This window comes from Strigops habroptila, chromosome 10, assembly GCF_004027225.2.
Source record: "Strigops habroptila isolate Jane chromosome 10, bStrHab1.2.pri, whole genome shotgun sequence".
Classification (NCBI taxonomy): domain Eukaryota; kingdom Metazoa; phylum Chordata; class Aves; order Psittaciformes; family Psittacidae; genus Strigops; species Strigops habroptila.
The window spans coordinates 28,416,799-28,432,324 of NC_046359.1; the positions used below are offsets into that span (position 1 = coordinate 28,416,799).

The following is a 15,526-nucleotide window of genomic DNA, read 5'->3' on the forward strand; positions in this document are numbered from 1 at the left end:
AAATTTTCTAGACCTAAATATAGTCAGAGAGGAAAGAACCAAAATCATAATTAGATTTGAGCTTAAGAAGTAAATAGCATAATTAAATGAGAGTTACTTTGGAACATTAGTTATTTATCAGCCAATTGGCCTACTCTACTTCATTAATCTACTTTCCAAGTGCACAGTAAAAGACAGTTTCCCTTTTTACATACTTCAGAAAGATTATCCATTAAAAGTAGCCTTGTAAATTTAAGAAAGCAGTTATTTTTTTCTTATATAAGAAGACTTTATCCTCAGCAGATAACTACTTTATTATATTCCCTTTTAAGCAAATGGAGTACAAGAATGATAAATGAGAAAAAAAAATCCCACCAGCTGCATAATAACCACACTTGCACTTCCACTTGGTTTAAAAGAAGGGTTCTGCCAACCTTGTGCCAGGAGTAGAAGTATTCATAACTACTAAGATATACATGACATTCTGAATATTGGAGTAATTAACAGAATAACATTTCACAAATAGCTTTAGAGGAATAAAACTGTTCTATATATACTTATTTTTAAATAAAACCCGCCTTTTTATTGCTCATTTTCTTATTCTAATGTTTATCCTAATTCGCAGTTTTAAAAAGACTATCCCATTTGAAAATAATAGAAAAAGGTTCAATACTTGAAGAGTTCTGCCCCTACCACACCTAACAGCAGCTCCTACTTGGAACCTGAAAACAAAAAAGTTTAATGTTTATGAAACCACCATAATAAAAAACATTATAGGAAGGCAGAGATATCCATTTTTGATACTTGCAATGGGTCTCCTAAATTAGCAGCATAATCCCGAAACTCCTATCAGTAGAGTACCTCCAATATATGCAAGATACTCCCAATGACCCAGAGAAGATAAATATGACAGAAGATGACCAATATCAGAAGATGAAGTGAAAAGGACATGACACAGAAAGGTTCTGTATATTAAGGGGTGTTAGCCCAAGAGCAGGTTAAAAATCTAACTGTAAACAAAGAAGAGTCAGCCCTTGCAGCATCCTCAGAAGCCCAGGTAAGTCTGGGAGGATGGTACACACCAGATAGCACTCGCATTGCACACTGCTCAAACTAAACTCAAATGCTTTGGCTCTATAGAGGTGAAACCACAGCAGCTGAGCCATGGAAGTCAAGCTGTCCCAAGCAGGCCAGGACACCCAATCAGAGCTCAGCCCAACTTCCGCTACGTGCCATTACAGTCAAAGGGAGATATCAAGGCACCCATGCAGGCTGTCATTTCCTCTGGTACAAAAGCCCTTTCCACATCTGTAGAAACACAAAAAGAGCAATAAGCGCAGAAACCAGAGGTGGCAAAACCGAAGTATGATGGGAACCAAGGGCCAGAGTCATTCAAGAAGACCAGCAAGCTATGAAGTGCCTGCATTTTTGGTGTTGAAATGTAAGTCCAAGCTGCTTTATGTTAAAATACCACAGAAGTGTGCTAAATAATCAATTTCAACATGAATTCAGGAGTTTACAATTTTTCTTATTTGGAGTTGGCAAAAGGAAATGCAAGGGCAGATGTTAACACAGAGGCAAACAGGAGTAAACTAAATACGGGGTTGTGCATGGGGAGATGCTGAGCAGTAACAACGCTTGAACAATTTTTCTATGAAGTCAAGTAGTATCTGCAATAGTTCACAAAGGAAAGCATTCAAATCTGAAGTACATAAAGTGAGGTTTACAAGAATATTAGGAACAATGTACATTGGTAAGTGGAGGGACAAGATCATGTAATTGACCACTGTCACAGAACAAGCAGCAAGAGATAGTACACCTGACAACAGTGACATTCTTTAAATGTCACTGGGCACACTGGGTAGAACAAAACTGAGACCGTAGTAAGTTCCCCGAGATCTGCAGTTTAACACCTTGGCAAATCCAAACGCTTGCACTTCCTGGCATCCAAATTACACCCATTAAGAGAGAGCAACTGACTACCTGAGCTCTGGAGAGCGATGCCATCAGGACTGTTTCCTCATCCTGAGGAGGAGCTGCCAAGAGTGAACTCAGCTTGGCAAAATCCCTCTCCTGAAGTAGAGGTCAGTGGAAACTGAGGCATAAAGTGTCTGCTCAGAGCGGCGCAACATCTAATAAAGCCCAGAGTGAAACAGTAACTGAAAGCAGACATTTTAGCTAGTCAATAACTGGGGGGGTTCCCATTTGTTTACTATCTGGACCAGAAGTTAAACAAGCCCAAATAACATTACATCGCTGGGGTCAAACCCAGTACTGTATAATTATATGGGAACCACTAGTACAGAATCTCCCTGAGCTGCAAATTTGGCCTTTCATACAACTAGGAAACAAACATAAAAATCTTCAAACACCACAACTGAGAAGGTGAAGCCAAATGATGAATCCTATTCAGTGGTACCTGATTTGTCCTAAGCCTGGTTTCAAACTTTACTCAAACATATACTGTTGTCCATCCAGAACAGTCCACGTGATACACCATCCATTCCTAACAAAATAACTATGTTCCTAAATAATTCAAAAACACATCATGACTAAATAGTTAAAAAACTCACCAAGATATTCTACAAGACCACCCTGGTTAAACTGGGACCTATCTACTAATTGTTGTTGTACTGCACATTAACCACAGATATTGTTTCCTTAGCCTTTACTATTTTGCTAAAGTATGTTTTACCCTTTTACTCCTCTTTTTCCCTGTTTCTATTTATTGGCATTCTAAGAAACATCAGACTTTGCATCTAAGACTGTGTAGATAATGATTTTTATTTTTTTTTAATTAAGTTAAAACAATGATCATATTAATCACAGGTCAGTATCTTGCACTGACTTTAAATGTGGGAAATCAGCCTATTCAAAGTGCTATAACATTTGTTCCAAAAAGAGCAACTGCTCTTTTCTACTGACAGAGCTTCAAATGAGAACCTGAGGATGCTCTTCAACTTAAATGGACCATTAAAAGAATCAAATATTATCTCCATAGTGCATCTGTTTAACAGTAAAAGAACTGCTCCTCTAAACATATGTTCCAGAGCTGCCTGGAAATCTAGTAAACCAGATTACCCCCACCACCTTTTCTTCTTAAAATTGATTTATAAATGCTATTAGTGAGCCAGGTTAAATTTCCTCGCTGCATATCTGGATAAAGATCAAGCAAATAATACAACAACTGTTGAACTCTAGGCAATAAATCTGTTCTGTAATAGTATTGGAAAATCTAAAAAAATATAAATAAATAATCCTGCTTCACTAGGCTACACAGGGTAGGTCCCCAGTAGGAACATACATATATGCTCACAGATAGGAAGACACAAGCAAGCTATCTTAAACCCCTCCTCTGATACTCCCACAGTTCTAACACAAACATTAATTTACACAACAATCCCATGAGCCAGATAACAATTAGCCTGCTCCTGAAAGAGGCAGAAAATTGCCAGTAGAACGTCACAAGATTGTCATGAGATTTACGTAAAATCAGTGACAGGGTCGGGATTAGTATTCAAACTTCAGTCCTGTGAAGTTTCTATGTTGTAACAGAGGAGTATTTCCACAAAGCACTCCAGCATGCTGTCCTGCAAGATGAGACAGCGCTCAATCAATCCCTCACGGTGTTTGAAAATAAGAGGTTAAAAGTGAAGAGATTAAGAGCACCTCATTAAAAAAGAGGTGATACAACAAATGCAGTGTATTTTCAACATGTACACTATTTCATTCTTCTCATTCCTATAACACATTTTTATAACTACATTATACAGTGCTATAATTTTTTACTTCCTTGTTCAACACATGAGGACACAAACCATATCCCTATTTTATAGCTTGCACAGAAGATTAATACCTAGAACAAAATATATTTGAGGCAATTATTTAACCTTAGTACATTAGTGTTTCAGAAACTACATGGAAAATTCATGGTTTATACTGTAATACTTCCCCTCTTACATTGTCATAGGATGACTTAATAAAAAAAAGGAGCTATTATACAAACCAAAAAAACAGTGTTTAAAGTTTAGTGCACCATCAACTGGAAAGTACACATGACAAACAACAAGATAAAATTCTTAGTTTGTAAATCACATCGTTTACGAACGCAATCTATAGTCAGACCGGCAACCTGAGCCAATAATAGATTCAGCCTTGTGACTGCCTGCTGTATAAAACAGACACAATAAATACCCTGTTATGAGACTTGGTGGACCTTTACTCGCTTGCTAAGCCTCCACCGTGCCAGCGCTCTCGGGCATCTGCAGGAATTGCTTACAGGCCTGGAGCCACGACTGGAGACTTCTTAATCTCTACCTGTAACTTCTGCGTTAGGGATCCCTAAGTTTTATTTTGACGTTCAACCGCAAGGACCAACAGGAAAACGCACTGAGACAGCGACAAAAAAGCAGGAAGTCACTTTTCTTCCCTTTGGAAGGTTCCTGATGGCACCATGGCAATGACCAGCGCTACATCCTGACCAGGCGGCAGGCCCTGGCACGGCGCAGCGCCCTGCGCTCCCGAGCTGCTAGCCGTCTAGGAAAGCTCGCCGGCACTTGAAGAACTTCACGAACGGCACATGAGATGCGATATCCAGCTTCTTGCGCTGGAGTGAGGGTCTGTCCCAATGTGTCAGTTTTATAAAAGTCAGCAAGAGTTTACATAGCCTCGCAGTTACATCCGTAAGGCTTTAACTCTGAAACACACTTTTCTAAGAGTGCTACCCTTAAAACCCCCGTCCTCAAGGGAAAGATACTTTCCTAACACTTAAATCCTAACTGATACCAAGCGGCTAAGCCCTGCCACAACGTGCCCAAAGCCACCCCGCAGCGCGGCGGACTCGCATCGGCAGGCCGCCCGCCCGGTGCACCTGCCCGCCGCCCGCCGGGCACAGCCGGGACCCGCGGCCGCTTCCTCGCAGGGCGCTGCTCGCCGTGGTGCCGCCCGGCGGGGGCAGCTCCCCCGGGTTCGGCTGAGGGCGGGCTCCGCTCTGCGCCCGGCGAAGGAGCGCAGGCGGCCCCAAGGACCGGGCAGGGCGCTGCTGCCCCGCTCCTCTCCCCGCCAGCCCCAGCCCGGGCTGGGCGAACTAACTCCTGCCGCTGGTCCCCGCAAAGGCTCCGGGTCCGAGCCCTCGCAAAGCGGCAGCGGCCCCGAGAGGGACGGCCCTGCCGCGGGCGGAGCCGGGAGCCGGCGGAGGAGGAGAAGGAGGACGAAGCGGCTCGAGCAGCCTGGAGCCTCGCCGGCGGCCCCTCACCTTTTCTTCTCCTTGTCAGCTGTCATCGCGGCGGCTGCCGACTCCTGCGCCGCCTCTCGGGCCGGGGCGGGCTCAGCACCTGCCCGCGGGACGCGGGTGTTCCGCGGGCGGCGGCGGACGACGAGCGGTCGGGGGTCGGCGATCCGGTTCGGCCGGGTCGCCCCCGAGGCGGGCGTACAGTCTCAGGACACTGCCGAGGATTGTACGGCCCGCCCGGGGGAGGTGGCGGCGGCTGCTGCGGGGCAGGAGCGGCGCGGCGGCGGGCTGTGCGGCTCGGCACCGCCCGCAGAAAGTTCTCACTTTAAACCTTGGGCCGCCGCCGGCCGCGGGGGCAGGGCCGGCCCCCTCCGCCCCGGACCCGGCGCGGCCCGACCCGGCCCCGCCGCCACCGCCGCGCCCGCCAATGGAGGCCGCCGGGCGCCGCCGCCGCGCCCCGGCCTCCCCGCCCCCGGCACCGGCCGCGGCCTGCCCGGCGGCACCGCGGGGGGCAGCGGGGCCGCTCCTGCCCCACCGGCAGGCGCCCGCAAGGGCACCGGGGTGCTGTGTCCCCCGCCGCCGCTTTGGGTTTAATTGTTTCATTTTTAGTTGTTTAATAACTTTTTGTGCTTTCTCCCCCACAAGCCTTTTTTACCGGGGCATCCCCCCGTGCGGCTCAGCGGCAGGAGCACCGCGGCACCTGCCCCGCGGCCGCGGAGCTGCTCGGGCAGAGCCGGCCCCGACGCGGGGCTCCCTTGGGAAACGGGGGTGCCCCGCCTGAGCCGCCTCGGTCACCCTGAGGCAGCTAAAGCATGACTGTCACCCGCAGTAGCGGCTGCGCCGGAGCGACCCCCGGTGTGCGGGACCGCCCGGCTTCAACGCCGGCGACTTCGCTGCCGGTCGCACACCGAGGGGAGGGCGGGCGGCAGCGGCCGCGGGGGAGGGATGTGCGAAGGGAGCGCAGGGGCTGCTCTTCTGCCTCCCTGATGGGACTTCCTTCCTCTGCCTGGTTTTTCAACTTCATTTTCGATGTCATACAGCGTATTTCAACTCCTGCGCTTTTAAAAGTCACAGTTGTCGACGCACAGTGAACTCAGAATGGCAAGAAGTGCCAGAGCTCATCCCACACTACCATCTGCTGTACTTGGCTGAAGTTAAGATCAATGTAAATAACCACAATAAGTAAATAAAGAACCCTCACTCTGATTTTTATTTATTTTACACCAAAGCAGCTAACCTTGCTACACAAGGGATTATGAGAGTTTTTTCCTGAGATTATCTTTCATCGCTGTAGAAACTGCAGTCCTACCCGCATGTTTTAAGGCTTAACTTATAGTTTTGCATCTCAAACCAAAATGCACACCTCTGCATTACACTGCACCAGGTGTCCCGTATTCGTGGAAAATGGAAGTCCTGCAGGCAAAATGAGCCAAACTAGATTTATTTCTTGGTTATTCAAATTTGAGCAATTTCCCTAGGCCATTTCATAGGCTGGTTTGTGTACAATGGGTCAGAGGGTGTGGGGTTTTTTTCTTTTATACGATATGAATGTTTGAAGAAATGCATTTGGGTTTGAATTTGCATATTCTGCTCTAAAGTCTGAAAAGAGCTACACATGCTTACACAGCAACAGCCTAATTACGTGGTAACACTTGGGGTTTTTTTCTTGTTCTACAAGAGAACCCAAACAAAAGAAACCCACAAATATTTAAAACCTAAGTAAACTTCGTCAAACAGAATTTGTGTATGTAGGACTAAATTTAACCTTCTGGGAATACAAGAATGCAACAGGATCAAAGAGCCAAGTCACTCATTTCCTAGATTAAATAGACCTCTTCATCCTTCATTGATCTCTGCTCATGTCAATGCTTCTTGCTGTATCTTAAAGCACTTCACTTGGATAAACAACTTGCCTTCAAGAATCAGACATGGAAAGCATTCAAATCAACTAAATCTAAACCACTTGGTAAATTTCAAATATTTCACATCTAGCCCATTGACCTAACTCTTGTTGGCTTTGCCTACAGGGATATAGTTAGTTGATTAACAGTCTAAACAGAGGAAAACTCTCTTGACCAGCAAGGCCTGAAAGTGCTTTGGCAACAGAATTCACATCCAAGTGCCACTTAAGAACCACCACCACCTGTCCTCCTCTGTGGAGACCAACTGGTAGGCTTCAACACAGGTCAATGCCCAGCAAAACCAGAATCTTGCTGTGCGTAGGGAGGTGAAGCAAGCAAGAGCAAGTGATTCTTACAGCTCCATTACAACTTCAGTTCCTGAAGTTGTCTATACTACTGTTTCCTGCAGCTGGGCTCCCCATCTTGACCATGAGGAAAACAAATGGCCTGTCTTCTAGAGCTGACTTCAGTTGTTAATTCCCTCTCATTCCCATAACTATTCAGGGAGGGAAAGATCAAATATATTTCTGTCATTCTACTTGACACATTCTGCAACAATAAGGATGCCCACAGCACCTGTAGAAATGCAGAGTTTTCTCTTCACTGGAGAACAGTAAAGAGAATCATATGATTTTATTTCTTAAATGCATCTCATTACTGCTTTGATCTCCTTTATGGTCAGTCAATATTTATTAACAGCAATATCCACCCAAAGGTGGACTTTCTCTAATCTTAGACTACTCAGAAGTTTCTATAGGAGCCACACTGTGAATGCATTTACTCTATGAACATGCATTATTTAACCCGCAGGAGATGACAACTGCCAGGAAAGCCAAGAAAAACCTCAAACACACAGTCAGCACAGTTTGTCCTCTCAATTACTATCACCATTGTAAAGGCGCTTTCCGTTTCATATTCCCATGTTACTCCTCACATTTCATCTTGCATTTGCTACACTTAACTTAGTAGGTGTAGCCCAGAGAACAGCTTGTGGAAGGGGAAAAAGTACTCAGGGAAATTCATGAGCTGACCTTAGCAGGGGTTAACTTCTGTTCCCCCCACCCTATCCCCCAAGGTTTCCAGCAAAATCAACATAGCGGATGGGGCTTCCTTATTTCTGGTGGTTAGAGGAAAATATAAGCTGTTATGTTATCCGCTCTGTTCTGGAAATTATAGGAGATGACCCACATAGCATCTCTAGAATAATTCATATAGGAGCAATCAGAACAGAAAGGTTTTGATTTCCTAAAAGCAACCTTCAGGTGAGGTGTTTGAAGTGAACCATTAAAAAAGTGGTGTGTGAACAATTTTCACAACCCACCCTCCAGTTTAAACTACACTGCAAATTAGGAAATACACACCAGTAGTGACCGGGCTCCTGGTGCTCAGCTCACCCTTCTGGAGTTCCTGGGCAGGAACACCTCATTACCCAAGCAAGATGCAGGGAAGCTCTTGATCACTGCCGTTTATTCTGAAACATACTACTGATTTAGGACCAGTTATGCTGCATTGTTTTTTCTCAGGATATGCATATGTATGTAATCAACCCTCCAAATCAGTGCTTGCACGAGTTTGAATGCGCATAGCTATCATGAGCGAAGTGAAAGCAGTTCTAGTACTCTGATTTATGTATGCATGCTACTGGCGCCTGTATTGACTGAAGAGTACTGGTAAAACATACACAAGTTCACCACTGTTCAGCAATTAATACTGCAGAGTAGTCAGAAGAAAACATGAATACTCCATCCCTTGCAGGGGAGGCCTCCTTATTAAAATTAAAAGCAGCTATTAGAAACAGATTGCTGAGAAGACAAAGTATTTCAGATTGATTAATAACCCCTGTTCAGTTTCTTTTTTTTCCTGGCTCCTCAATACTGTGAGAAAGTATGACAGCAAAAAGTTGATGCTTGCAATAACAGATATGACATTATAGGAAAGAGAAGGGGAGAAAGGAGAGCCCCCTTATTGTAACACTGCTGATCCTTTGAAGGAAAGAGACAGGATTCTCCACTTACTCATACCAGAATAAGTTACAGCCACAGAGCAGTTATTACACACAATAGCAAATGAGACAGAAAAATATAAAACTTTGGGTGAAAAGGTCAATGGGAGAAAGTGGGGATGCTCAGATGGACATAGAAAAAACGATGCCTGAACCGTGATGAAAAAACAAAATTGAAAACGAAGTACTGTTCCTTATGCGACCAGTCACTTCCATTAATTCACACCTTCATTCCTAATTACAGGTGTGCTCCTGTGCCTTAGCATAAATGTACCTTCTGCAAAATCAGTAGCTGAGCCCTTTTTCCACAGTGGCACCAAATGCTTGCCAGGATAAGAAACAGCACCCCAGCGAACACACCTGCGGACACTTTAGGATTCCTTTGCCTCTTGCTACAGTTTCATGCTAGAGAGAGAATTCTAATACAAGAACATATACTGCTTTTACACAAGAACAGATAGAAGAGCACTCTCCCTCTTACACTAGGCAGAAAGCAACACACACTATATGCAATACTGGACCAGCCAGTTTAAAATATAATTTTGAGGAACTACATTAAGATGTCTTTGAGAGCTTCCAAATACTTAAAGCACACTTTCAAGCAAGGCTTATAGATAAGCTCCAGCATTTTGAGCCATTGATTACTTACAGACACATTCCAGACGTTTCAGCCATCACACTCCAAAGAAAAAAAGAGACATGATGGCCAAAATGTTGGGAATGTACCTGTAAATATTGAAAGGCTTAAAATTACTGAGCTTATCTTTTAGCCTTTTTCAAAATTACATACTGAGGATATCTTAGGCCTATCCCAAGGAAAGGTGGTAAACCAAAGAAAGTCTAATTAACATAGCAATGTGTCGCAGTAGAATCAATTTAGAAAGAACACTGATGATGAATAAGTACACAGAAACACTCCTGACATGATACTGGAAACTATTGCTTTAAAATTTTGGGAGAGCTCAACCAAGAAACCAAGGAGAAAACAGATGCAAACCAGCTTGCTAAATGAAGGCTTTTGTTTCAGGCTTTCCCCTTGACCTTAAATAGCTTATTATTTAGAAATACAATGTTTCACAGTTAGTTTTTTATTTTATTGGCCTGTGGAGAGTAAAGGCTGAACACATTTGCTAAGCAGGAACCTGATTCATCAACTAGAATGCAAACAACTGCCCGGCAGCCAGGGCAACCACTCAGAAGCTTAAAGACTTAGGGCACCATGTGAGACTCCAGTGTATTTAAAACACTACTGAAAAGGAGTGAGCTTAATCTAGGAATATATTTTGCTACTGTATGCTTTTTGAAATATAATGCAATAACAGTCCAATGTAATGAAAATGAAGCATGAAGCAGATAAGGCCTTCACTTAATTTTCAGAAATTCTTTTGCAGTGTTTCTGGAAGATACGAACCAGACAGATACAATATTAATTATTACTTCCTATTCTACTTTAACCTATTTACTTCACACTCCCCATTACCCACACTAGCTGTCAGTGCTAGCATCAGGCAGAAGAGGTCTGCAGCCTCTTCCTGCTCCCCGACAGTAGCTCTGAGAAGAAAACAAGATCCTTGGACACAAGATCACCAGCGGTGTCTTTTACCCAAGCCAGCAAAAACAACAGTAACATTTAGGTTTAGGAAATGGGAAGGTAGACTGTTCCTCTGGGTGGATTTTAAAAGCCAGATTTTGTAGCCATGTTTTTAATACTCATTACCTCCTGTCTCCAAGAAATAGTTATCATCACAGAGGAGGAAGACGAGGAACATGAACAAGAGCAGAAGCACTGTGTGCCAGATGAATGTCCAGAGAGATGGGAAGTGGTGATTGAAGATTTTTGCAATACTGAAGCTGATACCAATGCCTAGTAGTTAACATTCAGTCACTCAACAAATATTTATTTAGCGACAGCGTAACATGCCTACTGCAGAACTTTGAGTCTTAAGTAGAACCAAGAGATTTTGTTATATATATTTTCTCATTTTATTTTAGGAACCTTCATACCACAGGGAATGCAGCTCTTAAATCTTTTAAGCTCTGGCAGTTACTCTAGAGGGTTTGCATGGCACATGGGTGATGCTCAAGCCTTTACTGACTTTCTATATAGCAGTAAAATTCTCTCTAACATAATCCCAATGAAAACTCAGGTTAGAATGAAACTGAAGCAATGAGCTCTCTTCTTCATGCCAGCACTAAATGCTGATTTAACCCTAATCCAGGTAAATAGACTTGGGCTTTGTTTTTATTCGCCAAAGACTAATTTACTTTAATGAAGATCTTGAAAAGTGTTTGTTTTAAAACAGTCATTCGTAAATTACTGGTATTTAACAAAGCCACTGAACCTATTAACCCTGCAGACACTTGTCACCTAAAGATGGTGATAAATCATTGTAAAACTGCAAAAAAAAAAAAAATCCTATTTTGTCAGGCACTGCAATACTAAATGCCAAATCCCTGAAAAAAAAAAAAAAAAACCAAACAAAAAAAAAAAAACCAACAAAAAAACCAAAAAATAACCTTTTCTGGTAGCAGAAAGCTGTCATAAAAAGATAAATTCCTTACCATTGCATCCTTTGGAAGCATAACATGGTATTGTTCTCAGACATCTAGATCTTTTTCTTTTGTCCTAAAGAAAGGCTAATTGTTAGTGGGTGAGGTTCTTGGTAATTGAAATCCCAGCCCAAAGGTACTGCTGTGCAACTCCCACGTGTATCCTGGGTACTCTAAAACCTTAACTGACCTGAGGCCATCATTGAAACTCACAGCGGACAACCATAACCAAGTCTCCCCTAGCTCTCTCTAAGCCAGTGATGAAAACATAACTTCCATGAGGATGCGACCTGGAGCAAGAGTGTAACTCAAGTCTTTGGAGTCATATGGGACAGCCTCCACCTACCTAGCACACCCCCACTGCCCAGACAGCCGAACTGCTCACGAGTTGCCTCCTCAACAGCCACAAGATTACAGCAACCTGACTATTTAAAATGCTGGTCAAGTTTGCCTTTTTCCCCTTCACCCTGAAACTTGTTCTATTTTGGGGAACCACTCCAAGATCCATTTGGCATGGGGCCTAACATTCATTTCTCAAGTAAATCTGCTCCTGAAATATTCATAGGCTCTTAAGGAGAGATTACATGAGATACTGGTAACAGTACAAGTGATTCATATACAGACAATGGGTTGGATAATTGTCCCCATTTATCCCCAAAGCCATCTCTGTGCTTTGTGTTTTTCTTCCACATCTATGTGCTGTGTGCTTTGCATGAGGCACCTGTTATCAATAATGACCCTGCCTGTGCATACTATGGGACATTCCTTTTCATTACACTGTAATATATAATTTATGATAACATATGCCATCTCTACTGAGAAAAGAGTAGGAGAAAACTGCAATTGTTATATCCCAAGTCATTTATTTCTGTGGGGAAACAGATTTAATTGCACTGCAAGTTCCTTTGGTAAGGGAATGCTTTAACACTCTCCAAACCCTTAACCCTTTGGTTTCAGTAGTCATTAGAATTAAACCAAGAACCACCATTACACCTTGCTGCAAATTAGCATTAATGATGAACCCAAGATAATTGAATTTAGTAGTGAGTTTGGTCACAGCACATACATTCAAATAAGAGTTCATCATCCCATTTTTGCATACTCAAAACTAACATTAAGCAGCAACACCACTCACAACAGTATGCACTTATAATTCCACAAAGCCGAAGTTGGGAACCATGTGAATATCCTTAGGTAGTCACTGATTCCAGGTTACTCTTAATTTACATTGCTACAGATGGCTACAGTCAGATTTCAAATATCTGAAAATCCCATTTGGAATCTGAGACATTATTACACATGGGGTTTTTTTTTCTTTCTTTACCAGTGACAAAGGAACTGGTTCAGAGATTCACTCTACCTTTCGAAAGTCTTCCAAAAAGTGCTAAAACCTCTGAATCTTCATCTCCAGTAAGTATAATAGAGCACTACATCTACCCTCTGCTTAAGAGCAGTTGCAACAAAAGTGTTTGCTTAAGCTATGGGAGTTGTTGACTTATTGATTTTATATGATATGTCCTGCAGACAAGGTAAGTGCAGCAGCCCAAGAAAAGAACAATGTTTAGAACTGTTTTTCTCTTCAGACAGCAAGGCTTTGGGAATGCAGGCAAAACCTCCAATTACATTTTTCAAATAGTGGAGCATGTTAGGCCAGTAGGGCCCAAAATCTCAGCCAGCCTGACAGGCTCAGCAGGTTTTCTGCCTGAATAGTGTCACCAACTCCAAGACAAGTATAGCAGAGTCCCAGACATGCCTTGCATCACAAGTGAACAATGAGCAACACGTGAACACCACTCTGAAGTTTTCAAAGACACAGGTGGAAGTTTTGCTGCAAGAGTCCTACAGAACATCCATGTAAATTATGAAACTGAAAACAGGACTTCCTGGCCCCTCCCAATCAACATTAATGGCACGTGAATCAGTCAGTTTGAGACATTTCCCACCATCTGCACAAGTTGTTTCATTACGCTGTATAATCACTGGTGGGATTTTCCAAAATGACACTCACTGACACCAGTTTTAAAAAAAACCAGCAGGATTTTGAAATCACAGCATCTACTCTTGTTATCGCAACAACTCAGCTCAAAACCACCTTGGATATCAAAGATTTTCCCAAAACCTACACTGTTCCAAACACTGATTGCACAGAGCTGCTTCAGGTTACACCAATGTATGCTTTATTAAAAGTCCTTCAAGCTGTGTCACATAATGCAACTGAGCCTCAGAGAAGCATTGGAAAATTTGCACATATCTCACTGTCAGAAAAATAAAGGGACATTAATGATTTGTAGCAATGTCCAAAGGCAAAATAACAACCAGGAATCAGTGTCCTAATTAATTACACCATGATTTGTCCTGAACACATTAAAGAACTTCAGTTTTAAGTCCTTCATTGACTGGATACTTATGATTTGGCTTAACACAGGGTACTGACATATTTCCATAGTTACAGGCACACAAATGACTTCAGCAGAGTTCTAACAAGCTGAATTAACTCAGTGTTCACATTATTACCACCACTTTTACTTTGTACCTAAATACATATTTTATTTAGTTTTCATTTGTCTGTTTATGTTCTGTAGTTTTGTCTCCTAAAAATATTCCAGAAGAGAAGATGCTTGTGAACAAATGCTTTTTGAAGGAAACAGTAATTTTTGCCGTTTGGGTGTATGCAACTTCTGGAGAAGCTTATATTTAAATTTAAAGCTAGTTCATATCAAAAATGCTGAATATTTTTCAAAGTTATTTTTACCAGAAAATACTCGACATCTTTACCACGCAACCTAAAATAATGAAAACAGAAAGACAAGCCTGAACTATCTATTCTGTCAGGCAACTTTGAATTCTTTTCCAGTAAAACCTGGCAAACAAATGAGAATTAATCTCCCAAGAGATGAATAAATAAGTAATTTATGTCAAAACTTTTTACATTTCTTTAATAAATAACAGACAGATTATGAAGCATTGAGATGAAAGTACTGAGTTTGGGAGCTGTGCTGCTCAGATTCTGGCATGAAGCATGGAGTGTTACTGGCAAGTACCAGAATCAAAGCAGGGCTAGTAAGTACCGAGCTGAGAAGTTAGCATGCATTCTCCTCCTGCACTTATGCGGGATAGCTTTTCACTCTCTACCTGAGATTTTTGGTCTGTAAACAATACAGATTGTTAGTTCCTATTAGCTGCAAAAAGAAAGAGGGCTGTGAAATACCCCTTTTGTGATACGGAAACTTCAGCCACAAAGGTGATGTGGGAGGGAAGTTAAAAAAAAAAAAAAAAAAAAAAAAGGAGGACCACAAAATACTATTCTGACTGATGAAATAATCCATGACTTGTAAATGGGTTTTGGGTTATTTTTCTCTTGGAATTTCTCTTTTTTGCCCAGCTCATTTTAATCTTCATGCTTTAGAAGATGTCCATAAAAGTATCCTTCAAAAGAGTTAGTTCTGCCATTTTGGGGAGTCTGTTACTCCAGAAATAAGTGGGATTTTCAACAGTTTGAGGTTGTACTTAAGCTGAGAGGAAGCAAAGCACTCTTCAGTGTAACAGAAAGGCTCCTGTGTTTTTGTCTGCTATCTGATGCTGTCAGTGTTGTTTCCTAACTAGTTTTGTCCTGCAGGTGTCTGCTGATGAAATGCCGGATCCCTACTGTCCTTTAAATCTTCCCCTTCTCTCCTCCCTCTTTCCATCTTCTCAGACAGACCCATCCCAGATTCCTCCTTGCAGCTCTTTCCCCATGTCGCTCCATCTTTTTCTTAAACTGACAGTTCACCTTCACTCAAAATGCTCCATTTAAAGACTCATTGAATACAGTTGTCATAAACCCATAGATATAAGCCAATAAAACAGGATATCACAGAGAAGCTT

At 42.5% G+C, this 15,526-nt stretch overlaps 1 protein-coding gene across 1 annotated transcript in view; it reads right to left on the reverse strand.

Moving 5' to 3' along the window:
- EPAS1 (endothelial PAS domain protein 1) overlaps positions 1-5,602 on the reverse strand; it is a 79,077-nt gene extending 73,475 nt beyond the window's left edge. The window contains exon 1 of the mRNA XM_030498765.1: positions 5,234-5,602. Coding sequence (XP_030354625.1) covers positions 5,234-5,259 — 26 coding nt within the window. The 5' untranslated portion in view covers positions 5,260-5,602. The remainder of the gene's footprint in view (positions 1-5,233) is intronic.
- Between the last annotated feature and the right edge of the window lie 9,924 nt (positions 5,603-15,526).